The sequence below is a fragment of the Saccopteryx bilineata genome, chromosome 6, assembly GCF_036850765.1.
Source record: "Saccopteryx bilineata isolate mSacBil1 chromosome 6, mSacBil1_pri_phased_curated, whole genome shotgun sequence".
Classification (NCBI taxonomy): domain Eukaryota; kingdom Metazoa; phylum Chordata; class Mammalia; order Chiroptera; family Emballonuridae; genus Saccopteryx; species Saccopteryx bilineata.
This window is the reverse complement of record NC_089495.1, coordinates 207,650,848-207,670,773: the sequence shown is the minus strand read 5'-3', so window position 1 is coordinate 207,670,773 and position 19,926 is coordinate 207,650,848. Positions and strand designations below refer to the sequence as shown.

The window sequence follows — 19,926 nt, the reverse complement described above, 5'->3', positions numbered from 1 at the left end:
GGAGGACCCAATCTCTCCAGGATTGAGGTGCCTTGGAGAGCTCAGCTATCCAATTTATTAAGCAGAAATATGTCATAGGAAACTGACATGCAAAATACAGTATACTATTTTATTACTTAGTTTTGCAAAACTGATTAGATTTCTGTTGTCCAATCTGAGACATAACAGCACCATCGTTGTCTGATTCCAGACCTGCAGAAAGCTCCAGCTGGGCCAAGCACCCAGGTCCTTGGGCCTTCCCTGGACGTGACTGCTTTCAGTCAGGAATGCTTATTCTCGACCTTCACTTCCTCAGGACGGGGACAGAAGGTCATTGGGTGCTTTGGCTTTCCTGCAACGATCAAGCAAATTCATATCAGACAATGGGCCCAGAGGACACTTCCTGGAGGAAATCTGAGCCTACAGCTCAGGGAGGGTGAGTCTAGTAAACAAACATGGGGGAAAGGTGGAGAGAGAAGCCGGCAGGAGTTTAGAGAAGGAAATTTGAGGTCTAGAAGGGTGGAACTGTCTACTGGAGTAAAAGGGAATCCAGAGATGAGGACTGAGGGGGTCAGCAAGGGCCAGGTCCAGTCACCTCTGAGTTTAGAAACCTTAGAGCTTCCCTGTCCATCTCAGGAAACACTTCATGCAGCTCCATCACGTGGAAGGAGGACAAGGAGAGAGGAGCCTCTTTATAATTTAGGAGAACCTGGCATCCCCCACTGTTAGAATCCATGGAAGTCCGAAAAGACCAGTGTTACATACAGGCTTTACGGAAAGGAAGAAAGAAACACTGCCCGGCTGACTCGCAAGGGGAGTAGCGCACCAGGCACAGCCTGGGACGGGGTTTTAAGGGTTTGGGGAAGGAGGAGTGAAAAGGGTCGTGGGCATCATTTAATTGGTTCCAAAGGATTGTCTTTTATGGAAATTTGCCAGGACTTCTCGGCTTGTGACGTCAGACAATCCTTTGCGGTTGGTCATCTGCCACAAGCCGTGGAACAGAGTTACTGGCAGGGTTAAAGAGATTAAACCTAAACCCCACGTCCTATTTCAGTTTTTACATCGTGTGCTGTACTCTGTTGTTAAGCCGTTCTGCATTTCTCCGCCACCAGCTGACTTGGAGAGAGGAAATCGATTCCACAGCATCCACAGTGGGATGACAGCTTTGCCTCCTGTGGTTTTCCTGCTAGTGATGCGGGGCTGCCCACAGGTGCGGATCAGTAGCACGGAGCCACACTTAGATGTCACTCACGCGTGTAACCCGCCTTAAACACAGTGAGTTCAGCTGGGTTATGGGAAGGTAAACCGCCAAAGCACCGAACCCCAGGCGGTCCGTTCGCTGGAGCAGCTGGACTCGGAAACCGGAAATATCTTCTCGATTAGACTACCCCGCCCTCCGACCGGAAACCTCAGGAGATGTTGCCGCGGTGGCGCCTGGGAATTATAGTTTTTCCGATTGAAACCATGGGAACATACTGCTTTCTGGAATCAGTATCTATTTTATATTGTGCATCTTAAGAGAAGAGATGGTTAGAGCTGGCCGGTTCGTTCAGTTTGTTAGAGCACCGTGCAATATGCTAAGATTGCAGTTTTTATCCTCAGAGTACAAACAAAAATGAACCAATGAATGCATAAATACGTGAGACGACAAATCCATGTTTGTATCTTTCTCTGTTTCTCACTCTCTGTCTCTCTGCTTTCCACTCTCTCTAAAATCAGTAAATAAAAAGTGTAAAAAACGGGTCGACTCTCATTATACAAGACAATGGGAAGATATATTAAAGTCGTAGTTTAGAGCTCGCTGTGTTTCGGTCGATAGCAGGGAAAACCTCTAGAAATTCTGGGAATCGTAGTTCTTGCTCAGATAACCCGGGAAATCACGTGACCTCTGCTGCCTGTTCCATTACACGTGGCTGCCTGGATCCCGTAAGGTGCTTGAAGGAGGAATCAGAGGGGCGGTGAGTAATCAGAGAGTTAGGAGCCCTGGTAGGAGTTGGTGATTTTGACCCGGGATGAGTGAGGCTGGTGTGCAGTAGATGGAACGGGAAGTGCGGGAGGTTTCATTTTTGGAGCCGGGACGGGGCCCCAGACGTGTTTTTAGTGGCAAGGAAATGGAATGAGATTTGGCTTGCTGGAAAGAGGTGAGTTGCGGGTCCTACCAAGGTGCTTCCGTCTCCCGCTGGAGCAAGCTAAATTAAATTTACATTTAATTATTTTGTGTGACTCAGACAGAGAGACGGATAGACAGGGACAGACGCACAGGAAGGGAGATGAGAAGAACCATCAATTTCTTCTGTAGGACCTTAGTTGTTCATTGATTGTTTTCTCATATGTGCCTTGACCTGGGGCTAAAGCAGAGGGAGTGACCCCTTTGTCTAGCCAGCGACCTTGGGTCCAAGCTGGTGAGCTTTGCTCAAACCAGATGAGCCCACGCTCAAGCTGATGACCTCCTAGTTTCGAATCTGGGTCCTCCGCGTCCCAGTCCGACGCCCTATCCAGTGTGCCACAGTCGGGTCAGGCTCATATAATTTTTGGACGAGTTGGGATGGTTCTGGGCCAAACAATGGACATAGGAAAGTGGCTGCAGTCGTGCATCCCCAAGGTTTATTTGGGGTCTGGGCTCACGAGTTCAGCCAGAGCTAAATAGGCATTCCCTGTAGTGGGCCGGGGTGCAGAGCCGACCATATAACCCCCTTGCTTTTGGCAAGGGGACACCTACTTGGGTCATCGTGTGAGAATGGTTGTGGGAACACCGCACTAATTGTGTATAGAGTTCTGGGGTTTTTTTTGGCTTGTTTGTGTGGTGCGAGTATGTCCCAAGTCGGTGAGTGAGTGGGAATGCGGTTGGGGTGGGAGCTCTCAGGACCTGCAGTGCCTGATTTGTACAGTAAGGAGTGTGGACACGCCACGTTGCTGCTCCACCCGCAGGTGCTGACTTCGTGGAAACACGGGGGCTTTCACAAGGACGATAAGGAGAAGTGACCTGTGGCATAAGCAGAAATTGAATTTCAGGGCAAACAGATGTCCGACCCCTGGGCTGTGACGTTGGCTGATCCTTCAGCCCTGGGAGAGCAGGACCGAGCAAAGAAGACATGGAGACCATGAAGGATCTGATCCTAAATCATGAGGCTAAAGGTGAGAGTTGAGAGTCTGGAGAGGTGAGGAGGAGGAGTAAGGCTCTGGGCTTAGCTGAGAGCACTGTAGTGACCCCAGCTGAGTAAAGGGACTGCTCCCTCTGTCCTGGGCTCCGAGGAGCTGCTCCCCGGGGCATTCTGGGAGGCCTGCACCCTCAGAGCTTTGTTCTTCCACTAGGTCTGCCTTCCAACTGCACTGACTCGCTCCAAGAAAAGGAGGGAAAGCCCGAAACACTGGTGAGTTGGGGTTACATATTTTCATTTTTTATTATGAAATAAATGCTGGCTCATTTTCCAGAGAATAGGCAAACTGGATATTCTCTTTTCTTGGGAAAGGGAAAAAGCAATCAACATTAGACTTTTATTCCTCTTTCAGACACCAGGTAAATTTAGAATGACTCCTGCATTTGTGTGTTTTATTTTTCTTGTTGGAAAATCTGTAAGAATGAGACGGTACTTGAACACAAGGTGTGCAGGCTTTATTAGAGGAGAAAGACCTGCTGGGGCACTCCTTTGGGAGAAGTGCACCAAAACAGACTCTGAGGCAAATTTTTTATAGGGTTAAGGGAGAGCTTTGAGCAAGTGTGTGTTGCGTCAGCAATTCTGGTGTGCTCCCTTCTGTAGTTTTACGATATCGGCTTACTGGAACGCTTCTCCTCGGGGTGGCTGACCCACTTCCTAGAACTTTTCTGTTTCAGGGGCGATAGTCCAGTAAGGGTGGGGTCAGATAGCCAAGCAGAACAGCAAAGGGCAGTTTGGAAGTTTTGGTAAATTCATGTATCCATCATTTCTCAACTCTGTGGTATGACAAAAGAAAAAGAGGTGAGGGGAAGAAACGAAAGAAAGAAAAATAAGGGGGTATGAGGTCCAGGAAGGAGGTTTGTCTCGGCCGGCTATCTTCTGGAGCTACTTCCTGCTGTTATCCCAATCGGGACCTCCTTCGTGGACCTCTCCCCGGGGCAGTGGGAGTAGGGGTTGCAAAAGCATTTGATTGTAGGCAATGCTGGAGATTACTCTCATCCGGGCCTGTAGGAATTTGATTTAAAAAAAAGAGGCAAGTATTTGGAGATTAGGAATGCAGAGAAAAGGAAGGTTGTATAGCGGGAGTGAAAGTTCCTCCATGGTAAAGTTAGAGATATTCTTTCCTGGCAGCCCTGGAGAGAGCAGTTAGTTTGAGCTAAAAGAAATGTTTCATGTCCTTTTGTAGGCTCTTCTTCAGCCAAGAAGACCTAGCGGTCTTGTCCCCTTACTATGTGAAGGGTAAAAAGACTGAGAAGCATTAAGAGGTGAATGCTATTCATTCTCCTAGTTCTTCAGGGATACGGGAGAGCTTTAGGGTTAGGGGACCTGTAGGGTTTGAAAGATAGGATTTAGGAGGTTTGCTGATATAGGGTTTCAGATTTTTCTGTTTCGCGAGGGCAGGTTTCAGGGTTGGTGTATAGGTTAGGTAGATTCTTCCAATTTTCTGATTGGTGAAGGTCTGCATGCAGTTCTGTAAGGAACTTGTGAACAAATGTAAAAGGCAGGGTCTAAAAGTTAGAAAAATAAATAGGAGAGTGAGTGGACTAATGAAAGGCAATAGTCAAGACACCCATTTTGTGTGAAACCACTGATACCATGTTTACGAATTTGCTGTGCTTCAGAGAGAGAGAGAGAAAGAATAAGACAGGGTAGTGGCTGGTCCCCCTGCCCCTAGACCTATTTCTGTAGAGATTTTTAAAGTAATAAGAAGAGGGATTACTTGTACAGTTCGTTTGGTTCTTAGATTGACGGGTAGTGTACTAGGAATTGAAAGAGGCTCATGGGGTGGGATTAGGTTGATATTTAGGGTGAGACAGATTAGGGTACAGATTTCTGTACAATTAGTAAGGAGACACATATAGTTGTTGGTCCCACACAAGTAGAAAGCCTTTGATTGGGTGAGGCAGGTTGAGAGGTGAATAGAGAATGGAAGAACAAGGGGTCGGTTTTGTTTCTCTGTTTCTGAGCTCCAGATGGTCAGGGTAGAGGAAAGAGTCATCCCAATAAGTGGGGAGAGTAGAGGATTGTTAGCTAGGGTGACTGATTAAACATTCTTTGAAAACCAGTTTTCTGACTGTACAAATTCTTTTTTCTCGGTACAAATCTCCTACAACCTGCACAAATCTTCTACAACTTACATAAACCTTCAACTTTCATGCACTTTCTTATCCAGAAATAACTGGCCTTCATAACAACTTGCTTTTCCTTTTTCTTTCAAAAGTATTTCCATACCTTATACCTTCTATTATCAAAACCATACAATTCCTTTCTACTCAGAACTCTTGATTTAAAATTTTTTAACCTTTAGTGACAATTAAGTTGACTTTCTTTTTATCCTAGTTTTTCTTTTCTCAAAGCCTGACTAAAAGAGCCCTTACTTTTTTCCATATATTTGCCATACATAGACCAACCAGCTTCAGGTTTGTGGTTCGAGTAAGGCATGCCATTTTTCTATTTTAGCAGCAGTGGGAGTTGTCAGGATCACGGTGTGTGGACCTGTCCACGTGAAAGTCAGTCCTTGGGTGATGTAATGCTGGAAGTGCCTCTTGGACAGTCTTTGAACAGTTTGCTGAGTAACCTATAAATTCTGTAAGTACTTAGGGAAAGGGTGATTATATTTCTATATTTGCAGCTAGAGTTTAAGTCCTAGTAACACTGCTGCTAGCTGGAATTAGCAGCAGGTCCCAGCCTACAATAGGCATGGGGCATTGAGATAAGAGGAATAAAGGAGATACTATACATTAAATAAAGCAACAAAATCAGACTGTCAATACCCACAGTAGAGATCCTTGAGGGATAAATAAAACTTAAATATTCAAGCGAGGCATAGTAGATGGCCCTGTGTTTACAAGAAATGATATCAGTTTATCTGTTATTTGGAAGAAATACCTTATGCTCGTGAATGATGTCCTTGGGCCTTCAGTGGCAATTCCCAGCACGCTGGGCAAGGTCAGGTCATAGGTAGCTGGAGCAGGGCTAGAAGAGACTGAACCCTCCCTCAATGGAGCAAAGGGGCAGCTTACCTTCTCATGTCCCTCTTTCCACAGTACAGGTGTGTCAACTGGTGTGACTGGGAAGCCTGGCAGGCTTCAGTTCAATGACCTTTCTTTCCACTCTGGAGCAGGGCCCTGATAGACTCCTATGAAGTCCTTTAGGGCACTGGAGTCTTTAAGAGCGTATGCCAAAAGCTGGTATTTCCTGACCTCTTTTGGGCCTTATTTACCTTTTCTGTTACTTCCTTGGCCATTATAGACCTTAAAAGCCATGCTCAGAAGATCTCACTGAGGGGCTTGACTAAGAGAGCAAAATTGGGAATTCACTGTTTAAAGAAGCCTGTTAGACCGAAGAAAGAAAAGATTTGATTTGCAGTGGTAGGTGGTTGGAGACTGCAGAGGGTCTGAGTTAGATCTAGGGTGAGACTTCAGGTGGTGGGGGTTAAGGCGATGCCCAGATAGACTGCGGACTGAGAATGAAGTTGAGCATTAGCAGAGAAGACACAATATCCCTTCATAGTGAGGAAGAATGGTGGTGGTGTGTCTTCTTGAGGCAGGCAGGAAGGGGCTGCAGAGGAGTAGGTTATCTACATATTATGAGAGTACTAGTTTTAAGACTGCATGCTGTTAAATCCTGAGCTAGTGCCTGCCCAAACAGGTGTGGGCTGTTTCTGATCCCCTGGGGTAAAATAGTCCGTGTAAGTCGCTGGGCTGCATTAGTGTCCAGATCAATTTAAATAAAGATAAACAGAAAGTAAGAGTCAGGGTGAAGAGGAATGGTAAAGAAGGCATTCTTGAGGTCTAGGATTGTGAATGAGTGGTGTTTGAAAAAATGTGTGACAGTAACTTGTAGAGATTAGAGACCACTGGGTGGAGGGGAATTACTGCCTCATTGATTAGGTGTAAGGCTTGTACAGGTGATAAACTTCTGAAGGTTTTCGAACAGGAAGGATGGGGGTATTGCAGGGAGAGTCCGTGGGGATGAGTAAACCTGGTTTAAGAGGTGAGTAATTATTGGTTTAAGGCCTTAGAAACAGACACAGTTACACATTAAACAAAGACTTTACATAAAAGTTATGAATTAAGGAATTTAACTGAGCGCGCTTTACTTGTTTCAATTCAAATTATACTAGAGATATTTTCTGACAAACAAAGAGACAAGAGGGATTATTCACTCACACAGTTCAATAGACGATTTTGGGTTTTTTAAAGCTTTTCGAGATGGCAAGGAGTTGCCAGCATAGAGGAGAGGAAGAGAGAAAGGACACGGGTGGACAGTGTGACCATCTGGATGAAAAAGAAGGAGGGTCAGAATCTGCAGGAGGAAGAGGAGGAGGTTAAAGTATTGGTGTGGTGCCACATGATCAGAAGAGTCAAAAAAGATTTAGAACTTTGAGGAGAGGGGAGGGGGCGAGGAGGAAAGAGGCACAGTCACAGTTTGTAAGGAAGGAGGAGGGGTCGGAGAGGAGACAGTCAGAACTGCAGTTTGTAAGGAGGGAAGAGAGGTCAGAGATGAGACAGGCACCGCAGCCAGAGCCACAGCTTCTAAGGAGGGGGGAGGGGACGAAGAACACAGTGGAGAAGGGAGAGGCCCCGGCCAGCAGGGGAGGAGAAAGAGACTGGTGAATGAGAAAACAGAGTTTAGTGAAGGGAGGGGGCTTTCTGGAGGGAAGAGACTCCAGCAAAAAAGATTTGCTGAGGGACTAGAGAGGGGTCCCGAGAGAGGGGTGCCCCGGGGGTCAGGCAGGAGGGAGAGAGTTGGGAGTCTGCAGAGAAGGAAAGATTAGGAGCAGAGGTTTTAGGTGAGGTTTCTTTGGCCAAAACCGGCCTGCGTGTAGAACAGAAGGTACAGAAATTAAGGACAGGAGAGAAGGGAGAAGAAAGCCCGCACCTAAGGAATTTCTGATGCCCTCCCCGTCTGGTGGCAGAAATTGTCAAGATCTCTTAGGATTTTTTTTTTAATTTTTATTTATTTATTTATTACAGAGACAGAGAGTGAGTCAGAGAGAGGGATAGACAGGGACAGACAGACAGGAACGGAAAGAGGTGAGAAGCATCAATTATTAGTTTTTCATTGCGCGTTGCAACACCTTAGTTGTTCATTGATTGCTTTCTCATATGTGCCTTGACTGAGGGCCTTCAGCAGACCGAGTAACCCCCTTGCTGGAGCCAGTGACCTTGGGTTCAAGCTGGTGGGCTTTGCCTCAAACCAGATGAGCCCGTACTCAAGCTGGCCACCTCGGGGTCTTGAACCCCAGTCTTCTGCATCCCGGTCCGACGCTCTATCCACTGCGCCACTGCCTTGTCAGGCTCTCTTAGGATATTGTAATCGAATGTCCCGTTTTCAGGCCACTGGGAGTCATTGTCTAGTCTGTACTGAGGCCATGCCGTGTTACAGAAGAAGATCAATTTCTTCGGTTTGAGGTCTGAGAGACCGAGTTTGGTGAGGTTTTTTATGAGACATTCTAGAGGGGTCTGGTCGGAAGGCTTAGACTCTGAAGAGCCCATAGTGGAGACAGGTGAGCAAGAGGGGGCGTCCCCGCCTTTTGTCACTGTCCTAAGAGGAGAGAATCTCCATATGGGGGAGTCGTCCCTGATAGAGGTCGTCACCACCTGTCAGGGAGCTCCGAGGACGAGAAGTCCGAGAGAGTGGAGAGGTTTGGCTAGGCACCTAGTCTTCCGTGCAGTCCACTGAGACTGAAAGTCAAACCCCTCAAAACGTGAGGCGTGTCAGAGAAAACTGTCCAACCAGAAAGGGGTGTTTTTAGAGAGAAATTTAGAGGCCATCCGGGGAAGGGGAAGGGGAAGGAAGAAACTCCTTATCTTTCCGGTCCAGCAGGGGTTCAGGACAGGGTTAGACTGCCGGCCAATCGACCTACAATTACACGTCCAAACAGAATCAGAGAGTAAGCCCAGGACGAGCTGCCGCTGCCCATTTCTTCCCTGGTTGTAAGTTTGGACGGCAAAGAGGGATCATCCAGGCAGTTAGTACCCTGTCCCGGGTTTCGGCACCAGATGTAAGAATGAGACGGCACTCGAACACCAGGTGTGCAGGCTTTATTAGAGGAGAAAGACCTGCTGGGGCACTTCTCCAGGAGAAGTGCACCCAAACAGACTCTGAGGCAAACATTTATTAAGGTGGGGAGAGCTTTGAGCAAGTGTGTGTTGCGTCAGCAGTTCTGGTGTGCTCCCTTCTGCAGTTTTACGATATCGATAGGCTTACTGGAACGCTTCTCCTCGGGGTGGCTGACCAGCTTCCTAGAACTTTTCTGTTTCAGGGGTGATAGTCCAGTAAGGGTGGGGTCAGATAGCCAAGCAGAACAGCAAAAGGGCAGTTTGGAAGTTTTGGTAAATTCATGTATCCATCAAAATGTACCCAAGAATAGTAGAGCCCTGCAAAGTGCCAAATATAAGGGATATTTTTGAAAAACTGAGAATATTAAAAATTTTAAATGTAATATTTAATTTCATTTCAGATCACACTAGCTAAAGATACTGTCTTTTATAGCAGACACCATTTTACTTTTTTACTATTAAAATTCTTGAATCAGTAGAGAAGCAGAGCATAGTGTGGAGGAACAGTATTTAAAAAATATGTGAATTTGAACTCAACATGAACAGAATAGTTCACACAAAAAAAAATAATTTTTGCAACAATGACTGAGGTTTTGACTCTAGGTAGAGAGGTCCTGCTGTTGTTTCCTGTAAACGAGGAAGGATGTTCTTAATCACTTGGTTGCAGGCCTAGTTAATTATTCTGAATGGGAGACCATTTTTTTTTTATAGACTATGTAGGAAGGGTCCTCATGAAATAGCTTCTAGACAAACTCTTTCCATAAGAATGGGTAGGGTCTCAGACACTCCTGAATGGGCCGTTCTCTCTAGAGTAGTGGTCCCCAAATTTTTTGGGGCCACGGACCGGTTTAATGTCAGAAAATATTTTCACGGACCGGTCTTTAGAGTGGGACAGATAAAAATGCACAAAATAAAATTATGCGACCGGCATAAAAACTGTGGTATTTTTAAATATAATTGTCGAACTTACGAGACAAGCGTCAAGAGTGAGTCTTAGATGGATGTAACAGAGGAAATCTGGTCATTTTTAAAAAATAAAACATCGTTCAGACTTAAATATAAATAAAACGAAAATAATGTAAGTTATTTATTCTTTCTCTGCAGACCGGTACCAAATGGCCCACGGACCGGTATCGGTCCGCGGCCTGGGAGTTGGGGACCACTGCTTTCAACCTTTTTTTTTCATGGCACAAACACACACTAATTACTAAGGTCAGTGCCTCTGACTAAATACAACCATTTTCATCTCACGGCACAAATAAATTAGTTACTAAAGAAGAAGAGGTCAGGGCCCCTTTTTCTTTAGTAATTAGTTTATGAGTGCGTGAGAAACAAAGGTTGAAAATCACTAGAGGACGCTTCCTCCTCAGTGCGCCCAGTGGGAGGCCCATTTTGCAGCCCTGGCTGAAGCTTCCTGGTCTGGTTCTGTGTTCTTCCAGGGTTTGGTGAGATTTTTGCATACTTAAAATTTCTTTTTTTCTTATCTATTGTTTTAACTAGCTTTTCATGTAAGATTCGGGCTGCTGTTGTGTTGTCTGGTGAGGCTGTGTAAGTAGTCCTTGTGTTGATGGTTCTCCTTCATTGTACCTCAGGTGACATAAGTAGATCAGGCAGAACGGTCAGGGAGCCCTGCTATAAGGACTGTCATTTGAGGATGTGGAGGGTCAGCGTGATGGTGCATGTCCAGGCCTCCTCCTGTTGATGAGCCACATATTCTGGGGCAGTAGTCTTTATTGAACTCGCTAAGACGAGTCAGAAAACATGAACAAGTGACAAGAGCCACGGCCTGAGGAGTGAGTTGGGTTGGTCTCCAGGGTTGCTACAATGTTTTACCTTAAATCTCTAGTTTTTTGTTTGTTTGTTTTGTTTATTTTTTTATTTATTCATTTTAGAGAGGAGAGGGAGAGACACAGAGAGAGAGAGAGAGAGAGAGGAGAGACAGAGAGAGAGAAGGGGGGAGGAGCTGGAAGCATCAACTCCTGTATGTGCCTTGACCAGGCAAGCCCAGGGTTTCGAACCGGCGACCTCGGCATTTCCAGGTTGAGGCTTTATCCACTGCGCCACCACAGGTCAGGCTAAATCTCTAGTTTTTAACAACGAAAGTATAATGAAGGGGAGAGATATAAGGTGTGAAAGAAAGAAAGAACAAAAGAATATGAGACTGCGAGGAAGTCTAAACAAATTTTCCTGTTATGTAAAATGAAAACAGCTTTTCAGTTCTCTACTGAGTTACACTCTCCCTGGACTGAACATTCACCCTTCCTTCACTGGCTGTGAATCTGTGTTGGACTATACACTGTGGACACCAAGACCCTTTTAAAATAAAACTTTTCTGCCCATCTGTAACTCTTCTGTCTCAAAATTCCTCCATAGTGCATCCTCAAGGTCACCTTTGTGAAAAAACACTTTTTCAGGTTTCAATTTTTTTTTTTTTTGGACACAGAGATAGCGTTAAAGAGGGACCAAAAGAGACAGAGGAAGGGAGAGAGATGAAGAGCATGAATTCTTCATTGCAGCACCTTACTGTTCAATCATTGCTTTCACACTTGTCTTTGAGATGGGAGCTACAGCACAGGGAGTGACCCCTGGCTCAAGCCAGCGACCTTAGACAGAAGCCAGCGACCGTGGGGTCATATCTATGAACCCACACTCAAGCCAGTGACCCCCACACTCATGCTCTTGAGTCCACGTTCCAGCTGGACGAGCCCGCACACAAGATGGTGATATTGTGGATTCAAACCTGTGTACACTGTGTCCAAGTTTGATGCTCTATCCAGTGTGAGCCTGCCTGGTCAGGCCAAGTTTCAAATTGATTTACATATCACTTCTCCAAGGAAATCATAAATGTCTAGGGCCCAGCAATGGGTGCATGCGTCATCTCTGCACCATTTTATTTTATTTTATTTTATTTTTTATTTATTCATTTTAGAAAGGAGAGAGAGAGAGAGAGAGAAGAGAGAGAGAGAAGGGGGGGAGGAGCAGGAAGCATCAACTCCCATATGTGCCTTGACCAGGCAAGCCCAGGGTTTCGAACCGGCGACCTAAGCATTTCCAGGTCAATGCTTTATCCACTGTGCCACCACAGGTCAGACCTCCTTTGATTTTAATATAAAGCCATAGTTGTGCCTAGAAGAATTTGGTACATAGAACTGTGTACTAGGGAAAGAACTGGACCAACTTTTGTAGATCCAGACCCCCCAGTGTCATGAAATTTATGCATCGTGCTTGGAAAATTGATGGAGACTTGCTGTTCATTAACGGATTGCTTGTTAATAGGTACCGATCACGTTCAGGGATGTGGCCGTGGTCTTCACCAAGGCAGAATGGATGATGCTGAGCCCTGCGCAGAGGAGCCTGTACAAGGAAGTGATGCTGGAGAACTACAGGAACCTGCTCTCGCTGGGTGAGGCTGTGTTCTGTCCTTCCTTACTGCGGTAGCGGGATGGACCACCTACCGTGGGCCAGAAGATATTCTAGACACTTAGAGCCACACAGAAGTGAGGGAATAGCAGCCCCTGCCCATGTGAGCTTACTTTTCCCAATGTGTTGAGATAGATAAGAAAGAAGAATCTTCATGTGCAGGCATAGGATGGTACGGTAGGTGATACTAAGCACTTTCTAGTAAAAAATAATGATTAAATGAAGGAGGACAAAGGAGTACGTAGTGTGATAGGATGGTGGGCTGAATTTAAAATTAATGAGTAGGTAACATTTGACCAAAGACGTAATGTGGCGATGGAGTTAGGCTCTGTGTGTCTAAGGCAAGCGCATTTCAGGTAGAGACGTGTTGGCGCTAAGGCATTAAGGAAGGGATGTCCCTGCAGTGTAGGGAATTGTAAGGAGGCCGATGGGACTGGAAGTGCCCTCTGCATGTGGCAGACTAGTGAGAAACACCTTCTGTAACCGTCGGAGGTTTGCATGTCATGAGCTAGATTTTTCTCTTTTATTTAGAAAAATACGTTGATTCTTTAATCCTAGGTAGATAAATACTTTCAATTGCAACATTACCCTGAATCAGCCATTGGCCACTTTTTCTATAAAGGGCCAGGGGATAGGTAATTTAGGTGTTTTGTGGGTGATGCAATCTCTAACCGCTCTGAACTCTCTCCCTGTCATGCTGAAGTAGCCAGGACGGTATGTAGATGAATGACTATCATTGTGTCCCTCTAAAACTTTTTGTCTTTAAACCAAAATTTCAATTTTATATCGTTTTTATTTGACATGAACTATTATTTTTTGGTTTGTTTTTCTCTTTTTACAATGTAAAAACCATACTGATCTTATGGACATTCCAAAAAACAGAGAGCATGATTAAATAGGTCACAAGCTCTGTTGTTCCCACCCCTTGTTCTAGATCAGTGCTCTTCTGTGCAAATATAATGTGAGCCATAGGGATAATTTTATTTTATTTTATTTATTTTTTTTTTTAATTTATTCATTTTAGAGAGGAGAGAGAGAGGGAGAGAGAGAGACAGGCAGACAGAGAGAGAGAGAGAGAAGAGAAAGAGACAGGGGGGAGGAGCTGGAAGCATCAACTCCCATATGTGCCTTGACCAGGCAAGCCCAGGGTTTCGAACCAGCGACCTCAGCATTTCCAGGTCGACGCTTTATCCACTGCGCCACCACAGGTCAGGCCGATAATTTTAAATTTTGTAGTAACTACATTTTTAAATAAAGTAGATATAACTGGATGAGATTAACAAACCTTATGTCATCCAGTCTATCAAAATATTATTTCAGCCTGACCTAGCGGTGGCGCAGTGGATAGAGCGTCGGACTGGGATGCAGAGGACCCAGGTTCGAGACCCAGAGGTCACCAGCTTGAGCACCGGCTCATCTGGTTTGAGCAAAAGCTCACCAGCTTGGACCCAAGGTCACTGGCTTGAAGAAGGGGTTACTCAGTCTGCTGAAGGCCCACAGTCAAGGCACATATGAGAAATCAATGAACAACTAAGGTGTCTCAACGAAAAACTAATGATTGATGCTTCTCATCTCTCTCTGTTTCTCTCTGTCTGTCCCTATCTATATCCCTCTCTCTGACTATAAAAAATAAAATAAAAATTATTTCGAATGCAATCAAAATGTAAAACATAAAAATTTTAAAGTTTTTTTAAAGTTAGATCCACAGAGTCAAACAGAAACACTCCAGCATGGGTCCCGAGAGGGATCCACCCACAAGGTCTCTCCTTCAGGAAGCTGTGCTCACCTGGGGCCATTGCTTTGTTGCTTGGCAACAGAGCTATTTTAGTGCCTGAGGCGAGGCCATGGAGGCATCCTCAGCGTCTGAGTTTAGCTTTCTCTAACTGAGTCATGGCTGGGAGAAGTGAAGAGAGAGTGATAGAGAGAGAACGGAGATGGGGAGCATGGAGAAGCAGATGGTTGCTTCTCTTGTTGTCCTGACCAAGAATCAAACCCGGGACACTACCTGGTAAGCAGATGGTCTACCACTGAGGCGACAGGACAGGACCAAAAGTTCATGTCATGTATTGCTTATTTTTCAACTCTGTCTCTTTTGGAATCTTGGCAAAAGACCTGCCCCTGTCTGGGTCAGCTATTCTATTTTTCTTTTTTTTGTGACAGAGACAGAGAGAGGTACAGATAGAAATAGACAGACCAAAGGGAGAGAAATAAGAAACATCAATTCTTTATTGCAGCACCTTAATGTCTCATTATTGCTTCCTGATATATGCCTTGAGCTGGGGACTACAGCAGACAGAGTGACCCCTTGTGCAAACCCGTGACCTTGGAATCCAGCTGGTGAGCCTTGCTCAAACCAGATGAACGCACGCTTAAGCTGGTAAACTTGGGGTTTCAAATGTGGGTCCTCCGTGTCCCAGTTCGACACTCTGTTCACTGCAGCAGCACCTGGTTAGGCTGGGTCTGGTATTCTTCAAAAAGTAAGGGTAAAGCAGCAATTAGGAAACCTCACTGTGGATTTAAAAAATGTGTTTCAGGCCCTGGCCGGTTGGCTCAGCGGTGGAGCGTCAGCGTGGCGTGCGGGAGACCCGGGTTTGATTCCCGGCCAGGGCACATAGGAGAAGCGCTCATTTGCTTCTCCGCCCCCCCCCCCCCGTCCTTCCGTCCTTCCTCTCTGTCTCTCTCTTCTCCTTCAGCAGCCAGAGCTCCATTGGAGCAAGGATGGCCCGGGTGCTGGGGATGGCTCCTTGGCCTCTGCCCCAGGCACTTCAGTGGCTCTGGTCACGGCAGAGCAACGCCCCGGAGGGGCAGAGCATCGCCCCCTGGTGGGCAGAGCGTCGCCCCTGGTGGGCGTGCCGGGTGGATCCCGGTCCGGCGCATGCGGGAGTCTGTCTGACTGTCTCTCCCCGTTTCCAGCTTCAAAAAAAAAACAACAAAAAAACAAACAAACAAAAAAAATGTGTTTCAAAGTGGCACTAATCCTCAGCAATCTCCACTGGCCCATGGAAATGCTGTTGAGAAGTGTGATGATAGTGTGATGAGATTGGTCTGGGCTCAAGGTTCCAGAATCCTGAAACCATGGGCCACGTCTTTCTTGTCCATGGCGGAAGTCACAGTACTTAATAGAGAATTTAGTACTTAGAAATTATTTCTTCTAAGTATTTGTTTGCAGATGAGCATCCTGAAGTTCAGATTCATTTCTTAAACACTCTGTTCATCCACTGTGTAATTGTACCATTTACTGTGTTTGGAAACCCTCCTGATTAAGTAACTTTTTAATGTATTCAGTCTTTTCTTTTCTCTTTCTAAAAATTAAAGTCATGTAGGAGATTTTCACATAGGTCATAGGGACTGTCACCTCCAAGTACAACAGAAGTGTACAGTGGGCATCAGTGGGAGAATCATGGAGTGTCACGGCTTGGTTGACTTAGAAAGAAAGAGCTGATGTATTGAAGGTCTTTACAAGGCAGATTGCTTACCTGGAAGGTGCCCAGTCTGAGTGACATGTAGAAGATATTTCTGGGCTGGTTTCACTGTAGTTCCAAAGAAAAGGGACAGTGTAGAAACGGAACTTAAAGAAATCATTGGTGGAAGCAAATGACATTGTACACATATGATTAATAACAGGTGTGGCAGGAGGGCACTGGTTTTCCTGAGACCAGGCGGGAATCCCTGCAGCCTGTTGGGGCTTCTCTGACTGAACTTTCTTTCTCCAGGAGAATCAATGCCAGAAACGGACGCCCGCTTTTTTCACCTTTCGGCCTTCTCCTGGGAGCCACTGCCCAGCCAGCCGGTGCTTCCCATGTGCTCAGACATGTGTGACTTCTATCCATGGGATTCAGGCCTGTGGCATCAGGACCGGACATCTTTTTCTCAGAGTTGCTGGAGGGAAAACACAGAAGGTGAAGGCAGAGAAGATGGCTTGAGACTTTCGTTTGTGCAGACTGAGGAGAAGAAAACCTCAGGTGCATTTCGCAGCCCACCCCAAGGACCTGCCAGAGAAGATCATGTGGTGCTAGAAATAGAGCCCAGCTCAGCCCAAGGGGAACCCACCATGCAGATGGAAAAAGGGAGGAAGGAATTAGAAACCCTAAGATCCGGAGCTGTGAGCTGTAGCGAATATGAACCAGACTGCAGCCTGGAATCAAACGTTATGACAAACCAGGTGACCCTCTCAGGGGAGATGCCCCATGTTTGCAGCCAGTGTGGGCGGGGCTTCACACTTACATCACATCTCCTCAGACACCCAGGGGTGCACTCATCCACAAAGAAGCCTTTCCTGTGTGATGAATGTGGCAAAAGATTTGTTGAAAAATCAAATGTCACGATACACCAGTGCAGTGACTCAGGGATGAAGCCCTTTGTGTGTCTCAAGTGTGGAAGAGCATATGGTTCTAAGTCAGGCCTCAGGAGACATCAACGGACTCACTCGGGCAAGAAGCCCTTTGTGTGCCCGCAGTGTGGACGAGGATTTGTTATTAGGTCAGAACTCAAGACACACCAAATTACTCACTCGGGGGAGAAGCCCTTTATGTGCCCAGAGTGTGGAAAAGGATATTTTTCTAGGTCAGCCCTTAAGAGACACCAGAGAACTCACTCGGGGGAGAAACCCTTTGTGTGCCCAGAGTGTGGACGAGAATTTCGTTTGAAGTCAACCCTTAAAGCACACCAGATGACTCACTCCGGGGAGAAGCCCTTTGTGTGCCCAGAGTGTGGACGAAGATTTTTTCAGAAGTCAACCCTCAAAGTACACCGGATGACTCACTCTGGGGAGAAGCCCTTCATGTGCCCGGAGTGTGGACGAGGATATGTTTCTAGGTCAGCCCTTAGGACACATCAAAGTACTCACTCTGGGGAGAAGCCCTTCGTGTGCCTGGATTGTGGACGAGGATTTTTTTTTAAGTCAAAACTCAGAGAGCACCAGATGAGTCACTCAGGGGAGAAGCCCTTTTTGTGCCCAGAGTGTGGACGAGGATTTCGTGAAAAGTCAACCCTCAAAACACACCAGATGACTCATTCAGGGGAGAAGCCCTTTTTGTGCCCAAAGTGTGGACGACGATTTCGTGAGAAGTCAGCTCTCAATGCACACCAGAAGACTCACTTGGGGAGAAGCCCTTTGTTTGCCCGGAGTTTGAACAAGGATTTTGTTATAAGGTAGCCCTCAGGAGACACCAGAGATTTGCTCGGGAGGGAATACTTAGAAGTGCAGTTGCTGTGGATGAGGCTTTAGCTGGAAAGCAGAAATTCTTAATCACCAGAGGACACAATCAAAGACACGCGTAACATTTTCATGGAGTGTGGGAGAACCTTTAGCTACAAGTCTAATATCATCAGACTCCTCAGGACAGATGGAGGGGGGAAGCCTTGCGTATGCAGGGTTTACGTTCAAGACGTCAGCAATCAATAAAACCTCATCTAACACCAGAAAGACACCCGACTGTCTCCCTGTGTGTGTGTATAGTAATTGAACTTGCAGAGATGTGTCGCCTGTCATCAGGCACCAAGGACACATTCACCAGAGGAGTCAAATGCATGCAGCTTGCAGGTAGCTGTAGCCGTAAGTCAGCTCCCATTGCACAAGGAGGATGCACTTAGAGAAGAAGCGTGTGTGCAAGGACTGTTGGTGAGGTGTTAGCACAAATTGAACAGTCACAGAACAGGCAGTAACCAAGACGATGGCACATGACAGACGCCGGCACATGACGGTGTACTCAGGGAGGGGTCGTGTGTTTTCAGGGATTGTGGACAGGGATCCTGTGATCATGAGTCCTTGTTCTCATGCTATGTGGAGATTTTTCAGTGGGGATCCTGTGGATCTCTGTTCAGATCACCTTATCAGGACTCACACTCCTGCAGTTGCTGATAACTGCTGCTGATCGGCATGGTGATGAATTCTTCTGTAGGACCTGCTGTCAGCCACAGGGAATGGCCCCTTCACACAGAGTGATTCCTGCCCATGACTGATTGAGATGGGGAGAAAAAAACCTCACCTCTTGACTGTTTGGTTCAGAGGTCATCCTGGGTCAGGAGTGCCCATGAGATCTCAGCTGTGAACACACTGCAGGTCAGCTTCTTCCTCTGCCCAGTCCAGCCCTCAGTCACCAATAAACCACTCAATTCTCCACCATTATCTCTCCGGGGACTCCACTCTCAGGAGACATCTTAAGTGTATAAGGAGAATAGTCACAGTTCTGGCCAGAAACCACCCCTCACAAATGCCAGCGTATACGTTCTATGTGTGTGAGATGAATGGGCACAGACTAGGGAAAAGCTCACCTCAGGATACATCATAGAACAGCTGCATTGTAGGCAACCAGCCATCTCACTTTGAACCCTGTATGACCTGATTGGGAAACATTAGTTTACAGCCCTGAGTGAATGTGTTTTGGATGCAACACCAGGACACTCTGTGAGTGAGTGACTTTTGTGCAGATACAGAAATGCTCCTGAAGGAACTTTAGAAAAGTAGCCTAGAGGTTCTAGAGTTCCTCTTTTTTTTTTTGTATTTGTTAATTAGAAAAAGAAAAGGAATATACTGACCCATACTAGCCCTTTATTCACCTTAGCAAAAAGTCTCTTAATTATTTATTCTTCTTATGAGATCTTCCTCCCCTGTAATCCTGTTGCCTTTGTTATTGTAAAGTTGTTTTGTCCTCTGCTCAATAAAAGCTGTGAGAAGCAGGGCTCCTCTTCCCCTTGCAATCAGTTTCTGTCTTGAGTACGGTGCCCCCCCATTCCCCGGTGACGCTGGACGCTGGTAGTTGTGATTGGGCTGCGTTACTACAGTGAATTAGGATAAACTTTAGGTGGCCAGGGAGGGACTTGTGGTACTTTCTCAATCAGTTACACCTCACAGTGCTACAGGGGACACTCGGAGAAGACAGATGTGGGCAGGGTTTGTGGGTGGAGTTTATCCTGTTCTTCTCAAGCTTCCAACAGGACATTCTTCTTCCTGTGAATAACTACCACCGTTATGAGTCACCTTGGAGGGGCTCTCAGAAGTCTCATACCCTTCCCCACTCTGTATGAGAGTGACGATGTCAGTAGGTACTAAATAGACATGTCTTTATTTTTTCACTTTTTGTAATTGGAATAAAGATATCAAAGGTTTCATTTAAGTAACTGTAAAGCCAGCAGCCACGGCCAGGGCCACCACCATCACAGCAGTCTTCTGGCCCATGCAGGTTCTCATTGGATTCGGACAGTCGGTAAAGAAACAGCGGAGCCAAAAACTGATGGGCCATAGTCTTTAATTCTAGCTTGCACCCGGCGGGCAAGTAAAAATACACACTGGGCTCCAAAAGCCA

The 19,926-nt window shown here is 46.2% G+C and overlaps 1 protein-coding gene across 1 annotated transcript; it reads left to right on the top strand.

Annotated features, from left to right (window-relative positions):
- The first annotated feature begins 1,895 nt into the window (after positions 1-1,895).
- On the top strand, positions 1,896-19,307 carry LOC136308220 (zinc finger protein 343-like). Its single transcript, XM_066235482.1, has 5 exons — positions 1,896-1,937; positions 2,984-3,114; positions 3,292-3,350; positions 12,479-12,605; positions 16,336-19,307. The coding sequence occupies exons 2-5, from the start codon at positions 3,072-3,074 to the stop codon at positions 17,775-17,777; spliced, it is 1,671 nt and encodes a 556-aa protein (XP_066091579.1). The 5' UTR covers positions 1,896-1,937; positions 2,984-3,071; the 3' UTR covers positions 17,778-19,307.
- The last annotated feature ends 619 nt before the right edge of the window (positions 19,308-19,926 follow it).